This window comes from Melampsora larici-populina (genome assembly GCF_000204055.1).
Source record: "Melampsora larici-populina 98AG31 unplaced genomic scaffold MELLAscaffold_20, whole genome shotgun sequence".
Lineage (NCBI taxonomy): Eukaryota > Fungi > Basidiomycota > Pucciniomycetes > Pucciniales > Melampsoraceae > Melampsora > Melampsora laricis-populina.
Window position 1 is genome coordinate 21,551 of NW_006768784.1, and position 14,866 is coordinate 36,416.

The window sequence follows — 14,866 nt, forward strand, 5'->3', positions numbered from 1 at the left end:
TCAACTAGTTCACTTGCACGCACCAGAACTGGAAGCAAAGCTGGACTTTCAAAGACCGATGCAACGATCTCCACTACTTCAGAGGGTGAACCAAAAGATTTAGCTTTCGCGTCCAACTCGTCTCCTGAGCCCTTGAAATCGAATGGAGCTCTCTCGCAGTCCGCAAACGAAACACCTCTAGAAACAATCACGGCTTCGCCTCTCTCAACCTACGGGTCGACTGCACCCCAACAGCAGTCTTCCTCTTCACCAACTGACAACATATCGCAAGAACATTCAACCTCAGGTCCAGTCTCCCCAGTCTCCACAAAGACCACGGTGCCCATATCACCCCAGCCTGTTGACCAAGCTGTCGGTCACACCCCACCCCATCTGGACTTGACTCCCAAACCAGCTCACCAGTCTTTGCCAAAGCAACCCCATGCGTCATCTTCCGAACATGCCCTTCACATTGCTAACGACGATCCATTCTCATCTACAAGTCCATCGATTTATAATCCTTCACCTGTTCGACCACTCACTAATTTTCCTATCGAATCCACTTCACCTCACACTGCTGAATCGGTGTCAGCACCCGAAAATGTTGACCTTGAATCGGCTTCAACCTCGGAAGTTCACAGCACCTCAATTCCGTTGCCGGACTCCACTCAAGAATCTCATCCTCAGCCTTCCTCAAACTTGACCCCTGAGCATGGCCCGAGTTCGGATCACGAGCCCACATCAGAAACTGAGTCAGACCCGGTGACACCTTCATTTTTAAGTCCAGAGGATCCTGAACCGGACCCCAATACCCAACCGAACAAACAAAAGGCATCAGAGGAAGAGGAAGAGGAAAGTCGAGGAGGAGGCGAAATCGCAGACCTCTGGATGGGTTCTTTCTCTCCAGTAGCCAATGAAGCCAACCAATAGGTTGAGACAATCAGAAGCTCAGGAATTGTTGAAGAAAACATTGAGCAGAAGAGTAGAACTCTCTCGTTGTATTGTTTGAGCTATGTAATTAAATTCTAAGTAGGCGATGAGAACTGAGAGGACACTTAGTTGTATAATGATTGTTTGTTTTAAGAAAAAAGCGTGCTCAAAACGAGGCAGTAAATGTACATTTGGAATGGGCTTTCCAGAATTTTTAACTCAATACACATCAGGTAAGTGTTTTGATGCAGCTGTACATAAAACATTTCTTGACGAGTTCTCCAAGTCCTTCAATAGGACTGAGAAGGTGCTTACCATTCCCTGCCAAATTTGGAGATTTTCTCAAGAATGTTTTGCATTTTATTCATCTCAGAGCTGGTTGGCTGGCATCAACCCAAAAATCAGCCCAATCCACTTATGTTTCAAAAAGCCAAAAATCCTAAAAACTGGTTGATGGAAGTGATCTTTGTGTGATAGAAAACAGCCAACCTATTTGGGCTGGATGACTCTAGAGCTTGAAGGACCCCCGAGAGCTCCTATCGAGGCATACGATGTAAAAAAATTTCTTACACTACATACCCTTCATTAGAGTTTGAATTCATAAAAAGTTGATACATCTCCTCGCTCTTTCCTCAACAAGGCCCAGCCAGAAGCAAGGGACTTGGTCAATTTTGGATTCCATAGCAAGACAAATGTGAAGACTTGTTACAAGCTATGAACTTCACAGCAATTCACAGCAAACATAAGGAAATAAAATATTTTACATCGTGTGCCTCGATAGTAGCTCTCCGGGGTCCTGAGCTTGATGATTGCATTCCAACACAGTTTTTGAAAGTCAAATTACACACAGACGACACGGGAAAAATGAGAGATTTTCCTGTGGGAAGACTGATCACACTTAATGTTTCTGAGCCAAAACACACAAATAATGCACAAATAATGTCAAAATAATACACCTTGGCTCATCAACTGTGTTGAATACAATGGGTTCTCTCATGGGACGATTGCCTTTTTTTTCCTGTGCATGGGGTGGTGTCAGTCATCAGCTTTCCATCCATGGTGATTTTGGCCGTAAATTCCATAATTTCCAACCCAAGGCTCATTGGGGGGTTTTGAATTCAATTTTCTTTGGGTAATTTTTATAAACTCGGACAAGTAGTTTGTATAATACATTCTTTGTAAAACCAACATATTTTTAATCGGGGACACCTAAAAAGGTGTCCCGCTTGGAAAAAAATTATGCATATTTTATAACAGCAGGCAAGTTGCTGTAGCGTAAAAATACGTCGAAACCTTCAACTTGAAACCCCCTTTGGGTCTTGATAGGTCTTGTGGTGACAACTACATGTACATACAATTACAGTACTCAAAGTTGTATAGTTCCATGTATGAATTTTTCTTATATACTTTTTTGGGCTGTTTTTTGGTGGAAAAAAGAGCAATATACTTTTGCCAGGCTGTGTGCAATTGTAAAATACAAAATAAAACACTATATACAGCTGTTTCAAGAAAGGTTGACAACTTCTTTTGGAAGAAGTTGTCTCCACAGCGGGTAAAACCAGAGACAAAACTTGATTACAGGTTTATTCTTTTCTGTATTCTTCCAATTAGCGGACAGACAAAATCAAGTGAGGGGCAAAACCCGGGTTTTGCACATTGGCAAGATTTTCAAAAAAAATAAATCTTTGTTGAAACAATGTGGTGATCAATTTATGGGATCAATCAAAAAAAAAATTAGTATTAGTAGTTTACCAAGTTTACCAGAAAGGTTTAACAGTGAAGCAAATTTGAAAATGAAGGATTCTGATCAATTGAAGCTCTTTTAGGCTTATGTATTGGTCATTTGGTCATGATTAGGTCATCATATTTCACGAAACTCATTAAGATCATTATGATTTATTCACAAACATATTACAAAAAGAAAGAAAAGAAAAACATAAGAAGAATTCAAAAATATAGGTATACAGGCTTGGAAACGGTTTTTAGGGTATTAATATTAGGTTTGTGGGTTTTGTGAGGTTAGAATATGAAAGAACAGAATTATATTATTCAGTAACAACTTCAATCTTGATGGTTGATAAGGAGAAATGAAAGTTATTAAGAAAATGGTACTTTTGTGAAGTCGGTAAACAAGGGTTTACAGGTATTTTACATATGTAACAGTGGTATTAGTAATATGTAAGGTTGCCAAGAGGATTTTCCAGGATTTTTCAGGTTATAGATGATGATGTAACATTACATGAGCAAGGAAGAAGGAGTAACAGCTGTGTAAAAGGGTGAAAAGGTGTGAATTTTGTCAAAAATGGAGGTTTTCAAGTTTATTACATATGTCAAATGACGTCAGAATAGGATGGTAGATGGCTCATTCAACACAGAAGAGGTGATTACATAATTTACATACTTTAAATCATTAGTAACAGAGATGTGTAACAAAAGTATAAGAGAAATGAGAAACTGGTGTGAATTTTGAATTTTACACTTACATGCATACATGTAACAACATTTACATACAAAAATCTTAACTTCACAACTCAATAACTCATTCCTTACTCATCAGAAACACCTGATATGGCGCCATTTATTGATCAGTATCACAAGATCTACAAGATGCACTTTAGTAATCCAAAATTGGACATCATTTTGAAAAACTTGTAATCTCAAAAGTGGGTTTTCAGCTAGTTTACAAGGACAAAATCACTTGTATTGATCATAAGAAGTGCTGTACATCATTCAACTATGTCATTGATCACTTTTGGCTGTGTAAATTACATCATACATTAGTAACAAATTCATTACATTGCGTCATCATATGGTTTTTAGGGGTTTTTAGTTGAAATTGATTGGTTTTTGAGGCTGTTGGCCATTGTAAGAGTTGTAACACAATATTACATATACTCTAGGATGATTTTGGGATTGTTGTTCCCCTTTTTTCTTTATCATTTACAAAATTCTCATTTTGTTTATCATCATAAATTTATTTTAATAGTACCTGGTCACTTAAATACACCCTTTATGTCAGCCCTGAGTACATATACATGTACCCAAAACTAACCTGTAACAGTAAAAAACATATGTATAAGATTAACTACATGTTACATACTGAGCATAGACTGTATGTAGCATGTAATACAATGGATCAAAACCTTTATTACATATACATGAACCTGTAAAACAACATGTAATATGTAACAAAACTCCATTTACACCACATAACTCAGTGTCAAGAGTTAAATGCTTATATTACATACCACACATAAGATGTATATGTAATTAAGCATTACTAGTAACAATCATTACTACATGTCAATAACTAACCCTGAACCAATGTAGTGATAATAACAAATATCACTACAGTTAGGTTTAGAGAGGAGAGTATATAAACCCCTCCTCTCTCAGCCTTCAGAGAATCCCCCAAGCAATTATTACCCACTAATTTTAAAGAACAATTAAAGTTCAACTGAAGTAAATATCAAGAGTCTTATACAAATAAGACTAGTGATAAGCTTCATCAACTTTAATCAGCTTCCTGATTAAAAGTAGGTAATACAATTCTTCATTCCCCTCTGGATCCTCTACTTCCCCTAAGTAGAAACCCAATCAAGGCTAGTGACCTCCAACAACTCCAGGCTAGTGACCTTAAGAAGAACTTCAGGCTGGTGACCTTAAGAATAACCCCAAGTTGGTGACTTTAAGGACAACCAGATTGGTGAACTAACTCACCCTTTGATCTGTTACAATAAAGATTAAAGGAAGGTCCAGGATCCAACCTTCATTTATTATAATAACATCTTATTATAATTACTGAATCTCTTCTTCAGGAGTCAATTAACTGAAGTCTGTCTGGGTTTGTCCAAACAGACTGTCAGTCCCTTTTTTTTATGATTTCTTTTTCCTTCTTTACTTCAATTTGTACCTACTACATATTTGAAATAAAGAAGTTAAAATTAAGAAACCTACCATTTACCCTTTAGTGAGCCCTGAGTACTCCTACAAAGAGCACCCACCCCTCACCCTTTATTATAGCTATAAAGAGAAATTTACTTTAGTGTTATAGTCAAAAAGACTTATTGGGAATAATATCAAAAAGATATTGCTTTGTTTTCTTAGTTATCATATTGGAATAACACTATAGCAGTGTTGAGAGTAATTAAAATTGTGCTTTTGGTTCTTTAAAAGATATATTTCTCTGGTGCCTTATCAGTACTCAATCAAATAGAGTTCCACTTTCTGATTGTCTTGTTTTAGGAGGGCAGTCTTTGAACATCTTCTACTAGTCATTTTATTGGTAGATATCCCCTTCATGCTTTGTATAACCCTTGTTGGGTTATAAGTTCTACAACGGCTGTGAAACTATATATATCTTTGATTACTGTAAATCTCTGTAAATACAAGAACATCCAAGAATGTGAATTATTCCCACTTGATACTCAGCTCAAGACCAGATACATAAACTCTTTCTCATCTGGTCTCACTGTGACAACCCCCAAATCAAATCATAAAAGTTTCAAGTTTGGCTCTCTTGACAGAGTCATCCAAAGTAGCTTATGACTATCATGGTAAATCCAACACACCTTGATGTGCTGTGGTTTATACCCCAGAATGCAAAACTTGTGCTTCACTCAATGAAACCACTACCAAAATAAGCTGATGCAAATTCCAAAGATGAAGAAGAAAAATATTTAGATTGAAAATCTCTGTGAGAAACAAAAGGCATACAGGTCTAATGAGACCCAAGCTCTTGGGATTTTGAAGGCTCCTGGCAAAGCCCCAGGAAAGTGGGTGATCTAAAATCACTGATTTTAGCCTTTTTTAATACCTTCAAAAATGCCAAATTTTTCAAAAAATTCCATTTTCATACATATTTCACTCTCAGGTTTTGGGAGTAGATTTGAGAAAATGTTGTCATTGTTTTGAGAAACACAATCCTTCATTTTTTGGCCAAGACAAAAGGTGTTTGAGCATATAATTTGGCATCAGAAATAAGATTACTTCATGCATGTGCTTATAGATAATCTGGGCTATTAAATCAACACAGAAAATCTGACTTCAACCCTTCATAAAAGTGTATGAGGAATATTCTCAAACAAAATCCAACAAAATCCATACACTCCAGACATCTAGGTCAGATTTCTTGTCTTTTGTGTACTTGGAGATTCATGCACTCAGACAACCACCTGTTTTTTGAGAAAAATGAATTCATACCTGTCAGACCCCTACATCAAAAATTATTTTTCATATAATTCATACCTCCCAGGTCAATTGGCTTTGGTAGGGTTTTCCCGGGTCCTGATTCGGACCCAAACTCATGTTTTAAATATACATTCAAACTTGGGTTTGTGAGTCACAATTTTGGGTTTTAGAGTGATTCATAAAACAATTCCACAATGGCTATGAAATCATCAATTACTGAAACACAAAGTATGAGTCAAGGTGCTAAGATCAATACAAGAAACAGAGATATCTCCTCAGAATCAATTACTAGTTATTAATGATGATAATGTTTATTTCTTGGTTGATTGATTTCAAGTTCTTTGATAATATTCCTGATTTTGGCTTTATTTGGAGGCGAAAGATGGAACCCAAGTGAAATGAAGGTACCTCCCTCAGTAACAATAATTTTCTCATACCACTGTTCCACCAGGAACCAGGCTGGTTTCATAGAAGTTATCTCACTTGGACAAGCTTTTGAAATATATTGAAATACATCTTTACTGCTGGACCAATCATCAAGCTGATATATTTCCCGGGGTTGAGGCAAGGAGATTGAGTGTGGGGGATCTGAAATCAAAAGATCTATCCATTCAGAAAAATAATTTTTCAAAAATTTCCAGCCACTTTCACAAATAGCTTTCCATTTCTTATTCTCATTTTGATCTGCATGTATTAGCATTAAGAGAGCCATGAATTGTGGTGTGAGTTTTTGTTGTGCTATCTTTATGGAATTGTAGATCATATCATCATTCAGGACAGAGCCAATCCTGGACAAATTGCTTTTATGCTCTGAATGTGATCTCAATGCTGTAAGCAGGACTGTTTGAAGATCTTTGAAAAAGCTTCCAATCTGTTCCCAAAGTGGGTTTTGCTTCTTCATTCTTTGTGTTCCAAAGTGAACCAGAACACGACCAGGCTTTGAGTGAACATATGGAAGCCGTTCATGTTTGTGTGATTCATCTCCTCTCTCATGCAGGGACCCTCTCTTTTCCCCCAAGATATGTTGATATATTCTTTGAATGACTGATCTACTTGGTTGATAAACCATGTGTCCCAGAGCCCCAATTACTCCCCCTTCTTTTCTCTTCAAAGTATCATACCATCCATCTGCAAGCTCCCACACCGGCTCCAAGGTCATATGCCCATGATATGGAAGAAATGCCAGGTAATTAATTGTGTCAGAAGCATTAGACCAATCAATCTCTGTGAATAACTTCTTTCTAGAAACTCCAATCACAGGATTAGGATTTCCCAACAATACTTGTTTCCAAGCAGAAAAATAACCCTCTAGAAAATCCCAACCACTTCTACACATATATTCCCATGGAATCTCTGATACTTGTTCTTGATGTGTTAGCCACAGGATGGCAAGGAAAGCTGGTAAAATATTTTCATTGGAATTTTTCATCACAAGATGAACTCTTTCCTTGATGGATTCTGATTCCATAATTGGAACTGTGCTGGTTTTGTTGGTAATTTTGGTTCCCATACCAGGAAGTCCATGTAAAATATCCTTTTCAAGGCTGACAAAGAAGGTTTTAATTTTTTCAAGAAGGGTTCTGGGCATCCTGACCTCCACTCTTCCAAAATATATAAGAAAACTTGAAAGTCGTTGCTTGATGTGATTCTTAGGATCATATGCCTTTTTCTTCATTGAAATCCATAAAGTACTGTAGGACTCTACTGTATAGTCTTGTGAAACATCTTCAGCTTTTCTTTTCCTCTTTTGTCCTTTTGGCATGGGTATTTTTTTTGAAATCAGAAATTCTTCAAGATTGATTCCATATTTATGGGGGGTGAAAGGAGTCTCTTTGGCCCAGATCTCAATTAGATTGGGGACCAGGGATGAGGGTATGGTAGAATTCAATCTGAGCTTCAGTATGTCTTCAAGGAGAACATTCTTGCTTATGCTTTTACTTCTTGATCCATTTTTTGGTCCGGCAAGATTATAGAATTCATTGTAGGGAGAGAAAATTGCCATGTTCAGTTCTTGGTACAGGATCCTCCACCCATCAGCAAGTAAGTCTTTGGAAGAAGGTCCTTTTTGAACATCATGGAAAATGACCATCAAACCACCAAAATACCTTGTGACTATATCAGTCTTTATCTTCTCAACCGATTCTGGGAGGTTTATCATTCCATAACCCCATTGTTGACCGTTTCCATACCTCGCGAAAAAGGAATCTAACAGAGTACCAAGATCAGAAGCTATCTGGTGATGTAGCCTTGGGTTTGCCTGAAGTATAAGGTTTCCTTCCTCGTGAAGCATATCCAGTAATCTTGATTCTTCAGATTCTTTTGATACGGCAACACAATTTGGTTGCTCTGAGATACCTTGAATGTTTGATGATGATGGCCGATCAATAAGAGAACTCTTACACATCTCTGGATTAGACTTCAAATGTTTCTCTTTCTTTATGGTAGACGAAACCGAATTGATATGAGCTTCTTCGTTTTTTCGCTTGTTGCTTTTAAGTTTTGTTATATGACTATAAGTTTCAGCTGGAAGATGAAAATCAAGTCCGTGACCGTGAACTTCTTGGACATTGTGAAAATTTGTTTGAAACCCTGTCTCCGGTGAAAAACGATCCGTGTCTCCCATAAGATGTTTTTCAATGGCATAAAGGTGAGCTAGCAGGTCTGCTTGAGAAGTATGCTCCAGGCCTGGAGACCCATAGGCTATACTGTTTTGTGGCTGGGGGACTTGCTCCACAACTTGATTTAGTGCTCGATTTAGTGCTCGATTTTCTTCAAGCAATTCAACGTTCGCGTGGGCGAGCTCTTTAGGTAGCATAAGTGTGCCGACTGTGAGGAATGAAAAGTTATTCAGGAGTAGGAGAAGGGGTTTATAGAGCTTCATTGTACTTGGAATGAGCCTTGTGACTTTGCTTGGAAGAGTGATGTCCACAAATATCCACCGGAAGGCCCCCTTCTATGTTCCGAGTCATACCGAACGTGGCACGCTTGTCGTTACCTGAAACTTCTATGCAATGCTTGCTGCCGCACACGCCGCACACGCTTGATACTCTCTCCTCCGCAGCTTTGGTGTTGGGATTGCCACTTGCGTGATCAAGATGTAAGCAAAAGTAAAGAGAGAGAAAAAAGATGTCTTTTAAGGAAGAATTTTCAAATGAACCTTCTTGTGGATAAAATGAATTTTTGGAAGAGAAGGTTTTTTGAAGATTTACGGATTAGTTTTTTCTGAGTGTAATAAGCAATATACCTACAATTCTATATAATTCAAGAAATGGATGTTTTGATGATAAATCATATATATGATAAACTTGATGATCAAGATTTTTATCAATATGATTTAAAGAAGATCTGGCAAATTCAGAAGACTATATATATATCAAAAAAAGAACTGTTTCCCCCAACAAACAAACAAAAAGGTGAAAGTTTAGGCCTGAACAGGCACTTGATCCCAAAAGCAGCAAAAGCACGAACCAACTCATCATCCTGCATAGACCAACATTTCCAAGTGGTGAATATAATGTATCTGAAGTTTTGTGGTAAAGTCACCTCTGTCCTAACCAGGGTTGTCAACATTATGAGCCAGTCCTTTTGTGAATGTGCATAACTTGTAATGAACACTTCCATTGACACAAAGACCAGCCATTGTAACCAAGTTAGGTTTAAGAGTATGATACCAGAGCCAATGCTTCAAAACACAGTAAGTTGAGGAAAGCATTTATTGCATAAATCCCTGGGTAAATTATCCGGGATACACTCCAAGAAAATTATCTTGATTGAGTCGCGTAAAGAAACAATCATTGGGGCAATATCTTCTTGGTTGGTATGTCAGCCATGAGGAGTATTTTGCTGATACTCCCATTGTCAACCATAAAGAACACCCAAGATGAATCTGAAGTACAACAGATATTGTATGTAAATGTTGATGGTCAACTGGACGTGATCAACTGGACGTGATGGCATATACATTAGTTTGAAGGCACCAAGGATTTTACACTCAAACTCCAGGAGACCCTTATCACAAAGGATATACAGCCGTTTCAAGAAAGGTTGACAAATTTTTTTTGGAGAATTGATGTTGATAACTTGTTATTAACAAAGTGGAATGGGCAAAGTTGGAATACATGTAATTGTAACTAACGGGTCGGACTTTTCTAATCTTATCTTTTGTCACACAGATATGACACCATATCTGTGAACCACTATCTTTCAACTTTCCTCCAATTCTATTCTCATCAAATCTCATCACCAACTCAATCTTTCTTCTATTCATCTATCAAGTATTATAAAATCAAACCCACCCTCCCAAGACCCAGATGTGAGAGGTAAGAATATAGTATATCACAAAGTTACTTCTATTCGATTCAAATCCATTTACTCAGCAGATCTTATAGGTTATATTTTTATTTTCCTTCTATTATCATTCATATATTTTATTTATATTATTATTTTTGTTATTTTTTTTTATGTTCTGATTTCATTTATCAGTTGTGTTTATGTTTTGTTCTTTGTCTTAAGATTGGTTATTCTTTTTCTCTTACGATTAAAATAGTTTCCAATTTTCTATAGCAGTTATCTTATTGTGTCCGATTTATTGGGGGAGATTATCCAAGTTTCCTTTTTAGTAGTTTCTTTTCAAAGTGTACAGAGGTTTTATCTAGTTCAGTAGTAGGTTGTTAGGTCCGCTAGCCACCCCGTAGGGCGTGCTTATATTATGTTATCAATTTATTCCCTTGGCTTAGGCCTTGGGCTTTGCACCAAATTCCACAGTCTCATTGGTATTATCATACCAAACAGATAGTGAGTTTATGTCAACCGCGAGAGGTTCTGCGGAGCAGAACCTCCAACAAGTAGACAAGCAAATCACAAAATACATAAATTACACATTTAAAAACATAAATAATAAACTACACCTCTAACACTCGAGTTTCAAGAGTGCAGTAAGAAAGAGAACGAAATAATAAAAAATATTTCATCAAAGAACAAGTAACCAGTTCTTCATTGAAACCCTTACCAATAGTAACCAGAACAGATAAATAGAAACATTGGGAACTGAACCAGAGAACTACAAATGAAGTACCTAGTTATAACTAGGGTAATAACCATCATAGACTACTAAGGGTCTGTTCTCTGTAACCAGTCCAAAGGACCCTAGTTTCAATTGAAATATCATTACAAAAGAAATAAGAAGATCAAAACAATTAAATATATAAAACAACGACCGTTCCTGATAGGAAGGAACGGCATCTTATCTTTTAACTATCAAATATTCGAACTGAATCAAAACCGTTCTACAAAAAGTTTACCTTTTATCAAGAGCCAATCTATTCTCTTATTTTTGCTCAAAATCAATCAGTTAGATCTTTAGAAAATCCTTTACAAGACTTCTTTATATTCTACCTCTTTTATCAACCAAAACCCTTTTTTCCCTTATCTCTCTATATCTACTAAACTAAGTTCGTCACAGATCATTTAGGTAGTTCTAATTGACTGGCGTTCTTATCTCACTTTTCTTTTGATAAAGCAACTTTATCAAACCCACCGCTGAAGCAAGCCTGATACATAACCACGAATCGCGTGTTCATTTCAGAAGATTTATATAGTAATTGTACTATATATCTAAACTGGCAGCGGTATTCCCATTCCACACCATAGACTGATATAACCAACATCTATATCTTAACTTTTAGAAACCTTGCTCGCCAAGAATCTAAAGTTTTTTATTAGCATTAATAGGGTATTTAACTATAAATCCAAATAAAGACTTTTGTGAGTAATAAATTCAACCTTATCTTCAGATACTTACTTAGCATTTGTTGACTCAGGCTGACAGTTTAACAGGTCCCATTTCAGTTGTCTCCACAGCGGGTAAAACCAGAGACAAAACTTGATTACAGGTTTATTCTTTTCTGTATTCTTCCAATTAGCAGACAGACAAAATCAAGTGAGGGACAAAACCCGGGTTTTGCACATTGGCAAGATTTTCAAAAAAATAAATCTTTGTTTAAACAGCTGTAGATAAAGACGTCTCTTTATCAACACATAGAAACTAGACTATTACATTTAAATTGTAAACCTGGGACAGGCGTACTCTTGTACCTATCTCAGAAGACCCTGATTGGAATAGAACCTTCAGTGAGTATCAGGTAGGGGTGACCATTCTGCACCTAAGACAACATGGAGTTACCAGCTCCTGTTATATCAAGGCTTGAATCTACCTCAGTAAACTTGGTGTAACAAAGCCAATAAAGAAGCATCAAGCGCACATTATCCAGCTATGATTCTTTTAAAGCCACCGTCTTGAGTCTCAGGCTGACAGGTAGGTTAGAGGCATTCAAACATTTTCACATTCCTGGCTCCATCCCTGCAGAAGCAGTTTAAAGCTGCTTGATTCTCAGGATGAGCAACACTGTTCAACTTACAAATATGTTTTTTGAGTTAAAAAACCATCTTTTGGGTTACGACTCCAAGTATGTTTTTCAAGTTACAAACACCATTTATTGAGTTACAAGTATGTTTTTGATCAAGTTAGGCAAAACATTGTTCAACTCACAAATATGTTTTTTGAGTTAAAAAACCATCTTTTGGGTTATGGCTCCAAGTATGTTTTTCAATTTACAAAAACCATTTATTGAGTTTGGGTTACAAGTATGTTCTTTGAGTTACAAAAACCATTTAGTGGATTACAAGTATTGGTTACAAGTATGTTTTTCAACTTAGACAAAACATTTTTCAACTTACAAATATGTTTTGTGACTTAAGCAGAAAATTTCTCAACTCACAGATATGTTTTTTGACTTACACAAAACATTTTTTGACTTGACTGCATGTTTGCGTATGGTTTTTGAATTTAACACAACATAGAGCAATACAGGGTGACAACAAAGACACTGATGTTGTCTGTTGGAAGGCATACACGACCTCAGCCCTCAAGGTTCTCTTCAGCCACACACTTGAGGCATTTGGGGTGATAGTCCTTAGAGTTTTTCTGGCCTGTCATCACATTGTGATTTTTGATCACTGATTCCTTCTGTGAAAGCTTGTGTGCTATGGCAGACTTCTTATCCTTTTTGCATTGCTCTTGGGCCACCACTTTTGCAACCGCTTCAGCCTCTTTACCTTTTTTGTGTGCAACCTTCAACACCCTCTTCTCTTCTTCAGCCCGGTCCTTGGCCATTTGGGCACCCTTGAAAGACTGTGGGATTTTGTTAGAGCTGTTGGCTTGATATGCAGCAGCACCTTGTGTGGATGCTTCACCAATGGCCGCATCCGTACAGAATTTATTCTGCCACTGGCTAAAGGCAACAAAAAGGTGATCAAATTGGCCTGGAATTGGCCAAGTCCCCAGGACTAGCTCAAAATTGCTGGGCTGAGCAATAATGTCAATGTTTTTGGTGACATTCCAAGCCATATTGCGTCCAAAGTAGTCATCCAGGCCAAGATCCAAAGGTTCTGTGACTGTGATGTAGAAAAAACTGATGAACATGTGTTCCAACCATGTGACCAGCCCTTTGAGCCAAGGAGCATCAAGTACGGGGTCATCTGAGCCACAAACCATGGCCACCGTGCGTACCTCCACTGTAGGAGGTGGTGGTGGGTCTGGCAGGTCTTCTACCAATTGAGCCAGCTTGCTCTTGTTCATGTCAAGGGAGCTATCAATTTTCTCATTGGTAATTGCAGGATGTGTTAGCCATAGGCCTTCAGCTTCTGCCAGTTGGCAAGTGGAACAGTCACATTCCACCATTCCAGCCTTGTGCTGTTGTTTTGTCTCCTCGCGGACGTCTAAGGCTGCCACGTCTAGAGGTACATAGCCATACCTGAAGCAGGGAATGAAATCAGTGACTGAGCCAAGGACCAGGCTCAACTCACTGGAGGTCCACTGCAAGTGCAACCCTTAGGCACAAGGAGGTCAGTGCCAGGGCATCCATGTGATCATTGTTGGTCATTACTGTTGATGTAATAAAGTCATACAAAGAATTTTTGCCATTGTTTTGCTTGTGCTCAACCAGGAGAAGGGCTAATCCATGATTACTGTCATGTCCAGCTCAACTCGCCAGCTGAATAAAGCTACATGGATTTTGGTGTCCAACCACAATGACACGTCTAACTCTCTTCCAGTTTTGGCTGAGGCCAAGAGCAAGAGTGCAACATGTGACTGCAAGCATTTATGGAAATGTCTTCACAGCATTCAGCTTGGTATTTGGACCAATAAGCGTGTGGTAGCAGCAGACAAAGTTGGAGAGGGTGTTACCGGCTTGAGAAGGATGACCTCAGGCTGTGTGGAGCATAATCAAGTATTCCAATGTATTGTTTTGGGTTCCAGCGTACAAAAGTGTGGGGACTATAGCATTGGTGGCCACTGCAGTGTGATGAGGAAATATTACGTGCACTGAGTTTTTGAGAGGTTGTTTGAAAGTTTGTTGTATCAGTTGGATTTTTGGGCAAGGTAGCTCCACATGGGGGAAACATATGTTGTGTGAGTCTAGCTTGAGATTCACAAGGATGGCATGGATGTGGAGCTGCGCACAAGTACCTGACATCAAAAGCAGTGGAACAGTTGAAGAAGAGAGGAAACACTGTCACTGTGAAAATAATGTATTTTTCCAAGGCGAAAAATGATTGACATTAATGCACAAAATGATTAATAATGCAGAATTAATGCAGAAAAATGCAGAATTAATGCATTTTTAATCATTTTGTGAAATAAATGTAATCATTTCTCACCTCGGAAGAATACATTATATTTGCAGTGTGTGTTATTTTGCCGTAAGAT

General features: G+C 37.9%; 2 protein-coding genes across 2 annotated transcripts; both read right to left on the reverse strand.

Annotated features, from left to right (window-relative positions):
* Positions 1 to 6,394: 6,394 nt before the first annotated feature.
* MELLADRAFT_106786 (uncharacterized protein) lies at positions 6,395 to 8,980 on the reverse strand (the record flags this gene model as incomplete). The annotated part of the gene is made up of 1 exon (XM_007410531.1): positions 6,395 to 8,980. One exon carries the CDS (start codon positions 8,978 to 8,980, stop codon positions 6,395 to 6,397), a length of 2,586 nt encoding a protein of 861 aa, XP_007410593.1.
* A 4,035-nt stretch (positions 8,981 to 13,015) lies between these two features.
* On the reverse strand, positions 13,016 to 14,080 carry MELLADRAFT_63439 (uncharacterized protein; the record flags this gene model as incomplete). Its single annotated transcript, XM_007410530.1, has 3 exons — positions 13,016 to 13,910; positions 13,963 to 14,041; positions 14,065 to 14,080. The coding sequence occupies 3 exons, from the start codon at positions 14,078 to 14,080 to the stop codon at positions 13,016 to 13,018; spliced, it is 990 nt and encodes a 329-aa protein (XP_007410592.1).
* Between the last annotated feature and the right edge of the window lie 786 nt (positions 14,081 to 14,866).